The 7,573-nt window shown below is 46.7% G+C and overlaps 1 protein-coding gene across 1 annotated transcript; it reads right to left on the bottom strand.

The window, feature by feature from the left end:
- Positions 1–567, bottom strand: LOC124655673 (RING-H2 finger protein ATL80-like). The gene has a single exon (XM_047194531.1). It carries the CDS (start codon positions 565–567, stop codon positions 1–3), a length of 567 nt encoding a protein of 188 aa, XP_047050487.1.
- Positions 568–7,573: the final 7,006 nt, after the last annotated feature.

The raw sequence follows: 7,573 nt of genomic DNA, 5'->3' as shown, positions 1-7,573 counted from the left end.
CTACGGCGCCGACGGCCAGCAGCGGGCGGTGGACGAGACCTGCGCCGCGGGGGCGCACGAGCACGTGGCGGGAGGCTCGGCGGGTGGCGGCGCTGCGACGACGACGAGGGCGCGGCGGCAGGAGGGGCAGGTGGAGCTGGACATGAGCCAGGCGTCGACGCAGGCGGCGTGGAAGCCGTGGCCGCACGGCGGGAGCTCGCGCACCTCGTCGCCGCGTGCGAACTCGGCGAGACAGATGGCGCACTCCGGCACCTCCTCGCCCTTCTCCCCGTGTTCTGGCCTCCATGACACCGTGGGCAGCAGCTGCAGCGCCTTCTTCTTGATCCCCTTGCACGGCGCCTTCACCAATGCCCCCGGCGCGTCCACGGAGAAGACGGAGGGGTTGCAGAGCCGTGAGCACCGCGCGACCATGGCCAGCCCGACCACGCAGAGAAGGAAGCAGAGCACCGCCGTCAGGATGAGCAGCGTGTCCGTGTGCACGGCCCTGCCGCCGCCGGCCATGGCCGCGGGCGGTGCGGCCATCGCGGCCAGGCGGTCGACGGACTCCTGCAGCAGGTGTCGCGGCATTCTGGTTGGTTCTCGGTCGGATAGGCCTAGGCTTTCCGACAGGGTGAGAGAACTTTGCGCCAGAGCGGGGGCCAGTTTAGGTCCAGCGTGCTTGCGGCTCCGTTTTTATACTAACAGAGTAACAGGACAATGGTGCTTTGGGTAGGTAGGTAGGGATATGATTAAAAATGCTCTCGTGGTACTAAGTGGGAGTGTCACTCTCGAGCAATTCTTCTTTGAATTCTTGTGGTATATGCATGTTTTCGTGGCTACTCCTATCTTCTTTTCCCTCCTTTTGCTCCAACTGGACACATAGCGCTCTGTAAATTTGGTGCGACCGATCTAGACTAATTTATATTATTTCTAGTTTCGTAAAAGTTATCTAAGATTTATCGATATATCTAGATACATCTATATTTTGATAAATCTCAGACAACTTTCGCGAGACGGAGAGAGTACTTTGTTTCTTTAAAAATATCTTAATTTTAGTCAAGATGCAGTATTGTCGTAATCACGAAAGCTAAAGAACAAAGAAGATCAAACCAAAACGTAGAGAAAAAAAAGCGTGAAAAAACCCTCTCCAATAGGGGTAGAACGAGCGGCAGTGACGGCCTATGTCAATGGCATGCATCTTCGGTGAACCTATCTGACAATGTGCATATATGTGTGCTGGTTGTTCTGTCTTGTCAAGGAAGAAGGGCACGGGATTCCATGATCAAAAGCTAGAAAACAAACTATTTAAGCTAGCGCTGATCAAGGGATGGAGGAAAAAGTTGCATAGCATAGATAGGACGATCATGAGACCGATCACGACCAGACTCATGTGTAGGGTGGTCCGCCACACGTCAGGCACGTGTGTCAAACCTATTTGAGATCAGGATAATAGCGGCAAAAACGCTTCGCTCCGCGTCGCTCCCCGCGGGCAACCAGGGCGAACCCTAGCTTCACCCCGTGCCCCGCCCTCCCTCCTCTCCTCCCCGCCGCCGCCGGCGAGCGCCATCGGGCAAAGCCCACGTGGTGCCGGCGGCGGCGGGCTCTTCCTCACACGCGCGCGCGGGGCTCTGCGCGGGGCAGATGCGGCCGGCAGCGGTGCTCTTCGGGGCGTCCGGGACTCGGTCCGGCGGCGGTGCGGCAAGGCATGGCAGCGGCTGCTCTAGGCGAAGGCGGTGGCGGCGCAACGCGAGCCAGGGCAGGCGGCGGAGCGCGGCGACGGAGGGGGCAGGCTGGCGGCGCAGCGCAGGAAGGGCCAGTTGGGTCCCGATCTGGGCCTTGCGGGCACTGTCCATGGCCAGGCGGGCCTGGGCAGGGCCACCGCCGGTGGGGCACCCTCCGGGCTGCACTGCGGCTGGATCTAGGTCTGGGCCAGGTGGGCCCAGATCTGGCGGCCCGGGCAGCTCTGCGTCCATCCCATATCTTGCTCGGGCGGGTGTTCGGATGTTCTTGCCGGCGTTCAAAGGCGAGTTCTTGGATGCCGACAAAGTGACGGGCTTGATCAGCGGTGTGGTGGTGTCGGTTACGGTGCAACTATGTCCCCGGGCGTTGTGGCGGGGGTGCTCCTTTGCGGCGGTGTGCGGTCTCTGTCGGGGCCGTCTTGCGAGGAGTGAGGTCGCGGTGACGCCGCTCTTGGCGTATGCCTAACACATGGTGGTCTGGCCGGTGGCGGCATGGGTTGGTTCGGCACAGAGCTGCAGTTGGATGGCATCGGCGACGTGGGCATAGCAGCGCGGCAGCACGTCTAATGGGGCCTAATCCGGGCCTGGCAGGCGGTCGGGCCTGATCTAGGCCTAATTGGAAGTGCTACCACGTCCGGACGGTGGGCACCTTGTGTGCCGGAGGGCGGATCCCCTCCTCTAGATGGCGCTGGCCCTGATGACTATTAGCTATGGTGTTGGCCTGCCATGTCCAATCCGTCGGCGTTGCCGTGTGTTGGCTAGGTCATGGGCTCGAGCTCGTGGGATGCCGGGGCGGCGGCCCCGGAAGGCGGACTGCACGGTTGGCTCTATGGCGGGAAACGTTGCGGTGGTGGTGGTCCCTGATGTCTACGGGTGCTTCTATTCTTGTAGACAGTGTTGGGCCTCCAAGAGCAGAGGTTTGTAGAACAGCAGCAAGTTTCCCTTAAGTGGATCACCCAAGGTTTATCGAACTCGGGGAGGAAGAGGTCAAAGATATCCCTCTCATGCAACCCCGCAACCACAAAGCAAGAAGTCTCTTGTGTCCCCAACACACCTAATAGGTGCACTAGTTCGGCGAAGAGATAGTGAAATACAGGTGGTATGAATGAATATGAGCAGTAGTAACGGCGCCGTGAAAATAGCTTGTCGGCGTGTAGTTGATGGTGGTAATATGGTAGCAAGTAGTAACGCGATAAAACGAGTAAACAAGCAGCGATAGCGATATTTAGGAACAAGGCCTAGGGATTAGACTTTCACTAGTGGACACTCTCAACTTTGATCACATAACAGAATAGATAAATGCATACTCTACACTCTCTTGTTGGATGATGAACACATTGCGTAGGATTACACGAACCCTCAATGCCGGAGTTAACTAGCTCCACAATTCAATGTTCATATTTAAATAACCTTAGAGTGCATGAAAGATCAACACGACTAAACCAAGTACTAACACAAAGCATGCACACCTGTCACCTTCACACTATGTAGGAGGAATAGATCACATCAATACCATCATAGCAATAGTTAACTTCATAATCTACAAGAGATCACAATCATAGCCTACGCCAAGTACTAACACGGATGCACACACCTGTCACCATTACACCGTGCATGAGGAATAAAACTACTTTAATAACATCACTAGAGTAGCACATAGATAAATTGTGATACAAAACACATTGCAATCATAAAGAGATATAAATAAGCACTTCACTACGCCATTCATAACATTGAATAAGTATTCTGTGAAATATAGCCTAAGAGACCCACACGGTGCACACACTGTCACCTTTACACACGTGGGACAAGGAGTCTCCGGAGATCACATAAGTAAAACCCACTTGACTAGCATAATGACATCTAGATTACAAGCATCATCATATGAATCTCAATCATGTAAGGCAGCTCATGAGATTATTGTATTGAAGTACATAGGAGAGAGATGAACCACATAGCTACCGGTACAGCCCCGAGCCTCGATGGAGAACTACTCCCTCCTCATGGGAGACAAGCAGCGTTGATGAAGATGGCGGTGGTGTCGATGGAGAAGCCTTCCGGGGCACTTCCCCGCCCCGGCGGCGTGCCGGAACAGAGACTCCTGTCCCCCAGATCTTGGCTTCGCGATGGCGGCGGCTCTGGAAGGTTTCTCGTACCGTGGCTTTTTCGTATCGAGGTTTTAGGTCGGGGACCTTTAAATAGGCGAAGAGTCGGAGTCGGAGGGTCGAAGGGGCGACGACACCATAAGGCGGCGCGGGCCACCCCGTGCCGCGCCGGCCTATGGTCCCGTGGGCCTGTGCCCCCTCTCTGGCGGTTCTCGGGTGTTCTGGATGCTTCCGGGCAAAATAGGATGCTCGGATCTTGATTTCGTCCGATTCCGAGAATATTTCCTTACTAGGATTTACGGAACCAAAAACGGCAGAAAACGAGAACCGGCCCTTCGGCATCTCGTCAATAGGTTAGTTCCGGAAAACGCATAAATATGACATATAATGTGCATAAAACATGTAGATATCATCAATAATGTGGCATGGAACATAAGAAATTATCGATACGTCGGAGACGTATCAGCATCTCCAAGCTTAGTTCTGCTCGTCCCGAGCAGGTAAAACGATAACAAAGATAATTTCTGAAGTGACATGCCATCATAACCTTGATCATACTATTTGTAAACATATGTAATGAATGCAGCGATCAAAATAATGGTAATGACATGAGTAAACAAATGAATCATAAAGCAAAGACTTTTCATGAATAGTACTTAAAGACAAGCATCAATAAATCTTGCATAAGAGTTAACTCATAAAGCAATAAGTCAAAGTAAAGGTATTGAAGCAACACAAAAGAAGATTAAGTTTCAGCGGTTGCTTTCAACTTGTAACATATATATCTCATGGATAATTGTCAACATAGAGTAATATAATAAGTGCAATATGCAAGTATGTAGGAATCAATGCACAGTTCACACAAGTGTTTGCTTCTTGAGGTGGAGAGAAATAGGTGAACTGACTCAACATAAAAGTAAAAAGAATGGTCCTTCAAAGAGGAAAGCATCGATTGCTATATTTGTGCTAGAGCTTTTATTTTGAAAACATGAAACAATTTTGTCAACGGTAGTAATAAAGCATATGAGTTATGTAAATTATATCTTACAAGTTGCAAGCCTCATGCATAGTATACTAATAGTGCCCGCACCTTGTCCTAATTAGCTTGGATTAACACGGATTATCATTGCATAGCATATGTTTCAACCAAGTGTCACAAAGGGGTACCTCTATGCCGCCTGTACAAAGGTCTAAGGAGAAAGCTCGCATTGGATTTCTCGCTTTTGATTATTCTCAACTTAGACATCCATACCGGGACAACATAGACAACAGATAATGGACTCCTCTTTAATGCATAAGCATACAACAACAGTTAAAATTCTCATAAGAGATTGAGAATATTTGTCCAAAACTGAAACTTCCACCATGATTCATGGCTTTAGTTAGCGGCCCAATGTTCTTCTCTAACAATATGCATGCTCTAACCATTTAATTGTGAAAACCGCCCTTACTTCAGACAAGACGAACATGCATAGCAACTCACATGATATTCAACAAAGTGTTGATGCCGTCCCCAGAAACATGGTTATCGCACAACAAGCAACTTAATAAGAGATAAAGTGCATAAGTACATATTCAATACCACAATAGTTTTTAAGGCTATTTGTCCCATGAGCTATATATTGTAAAGGCGAATGATGGAATTTTAAAGGTAGCACTCAAGCAATTTACTTTGGAATGGCGGAGAAATACCATGTAGTAGGTAGGTATGGTGGACACAAATGGCATAGTGGTTGGCTCAAGTATTTGGATGCATGAGAAGTATTCCCTCTCGATACAAGGTTTAGGCTAGCAAGGCTATTTGAAACAAACACAAGGATGAACCGGTGCAGCAAAACTCACATAAAAGACATATTGTAAACATTATAAGACTCTACACCGTCTTCCTTGTTGTTCAAAACTCAATACTAGAAATTATCTAGACTTTAGAGAGACCAATTATGCAAACCAAATTTTAGCAAGCTCTATGTATATCTTCATTAATGGGTGCAAAGTATATGATGCAAGAGCTTAAACATGAGCACAACAATTGCCAAGTATCAAATTATTCAAGACATTTTACCAATTACTACATGTAGCATTTTCCGTTTCCAACCATATAACAATGAACGAAGCAGTTTCAACCTTCGCCATGAACATTAAAAGCTAAGAACACATGTGTTCATATGAACCAGCGGAGCGTGTATCTCTCCCACACAAGCATTTATTCAAACAAAAAAAAAAACAAACAGACGCTCCAAGTAAAGTACATAAGATGTGACCGAATAAAAATATAGTTTCAAGAGAAGGAACCTGATAATTTTGTCGATGAAGAAGGGGATGCCTTGGGCATCCCCAAGCTTAGATGCTTGAGTCTTCTTGAAATATGCAGGGATGAACCACGGGGGCATCCCCAAGCTTAGACTCTTCACTCTTCTTGATCATAGTATATCATCCTCCTCTCTTGACCCTTGAAAACTTCCTCCACACCAAACTCGAAACAACTCATTAGAGGGTTAGTGGACAATTAAAAATTCACATGTTCAGAGGTGACACAATCATTCTTAACACTTCTGAACATTGCTCCAAGCTACTGGAAGGTAATGGAACAAAGAAATCCACCCAACACAGCGAAAGAAGCAATGCGAAATAAAAGGCAGAATCTGTCAAAACAGAACAGTCCGTAAAGACGAATTTTAAAATGGCACCAGACTTGCTCAAATGAAAATGCTCAAATTGAATGAAAGTTGCGTACATATCTGAGGATCACTCACGTAAATTGGCATAATTTTCTGAGTTACCTACAGAGAATTATGCCCAGATTCGTGACAGCAAAGAAATCTGTTTCTGCGCAGTAATCCAAATCTAGTATGAACTTTTCTATCAACGACTTTACTTGGCACAACAAAACACTAAACTAAGATAAGGAGAGGTTGCTACAGTAGTAAACAACTTCCAAGACACAAATATAAAACAAAGTACTGTAGCAAAATAACACATGGGTTATCTCCCAAGAAGTTCTTTTCTTTATAGCCATTAAGATGGGCTCAAGCAGTTTTAATGATGCACTCGCAAGAAATAGTATTTGAAGCAAAAGAGAGCATCAAGAAGCAAATTCAAAACACATTTAAGTCTAACATGCTTCCTATGCATAGGAATCTTGTAAATAAACAAGTTCATGAAGAGCAAAGTAACAAGCATAGGAAGATAAAACAAGTGTAGCTTCAAAAATTTCAGCACATAGAGAGGTGTTTTAGTAACATGAGAATTTCTACAACCATATTTTCCTCTCTCATAATAACTTTCAGTAGCAACATGAGCAAACTCAACAATATAACTATCACATAAAGCATTCTTATCATGAGTCTTATGCATAAAATTATTACTCTCCACATAAGCATAATCAATTTTATTAGTTGTAGTGGGAGCAAATTCAACAAAGTAGCTATCATTATTATTCTCATCATCAAATATAGGAGGCATATTGTAATCACAATCAAATTTATCCTCCATAACGAAGCGGTACTAAAAGACCACTATCATTATAATCATCATAAATAGGAGGCAAAGTATCATCAAAGAAAATTTTCTCCTCAATGCTTGGGGGACTAAAAAGATCATGAAAACCAGCTTCCCCAAGCTTAGAACTTTCTATATCATTATCAACAATGGTGTTCAAAGCGTTCATACTAATATTACTACCACATGCAAATAAGATTTCATAGGTTTTTTAATTTTCGCATCAAACAATCCATGTTTTAAATCAGGAAA

The sequence above is a fragment of the Lolium rigidum genome, chromosome 5, assembly GCF_022539505.1.
Source record: "Lolium rigidum isolate FL_2022 chromosome 5, APGP_CSIRO_Lrig_0.1, whole genome shotgun sequence".
NCBI lineage: Eukaryota > Viridiplantae > Streptophyta > Magnoliopsida > Poales > Poaceae > Lolium > Lolium rigidum.
The sequence above is the reverse complement of the archived record's forward strand: the minus strand, read 5'-3'. Positions and strand labels throughout refer to the sequence as shown.

What these genes read in the sequence shown, in the direction of transcription:
- LOC124655673 (XM_047194531.1), bottom strand. Translation starts at nt 567, where the DNA reads ATGCCGCGACACCTGCTGCAGGAGTCCGTCGACCGCCTGGCCGCGATG.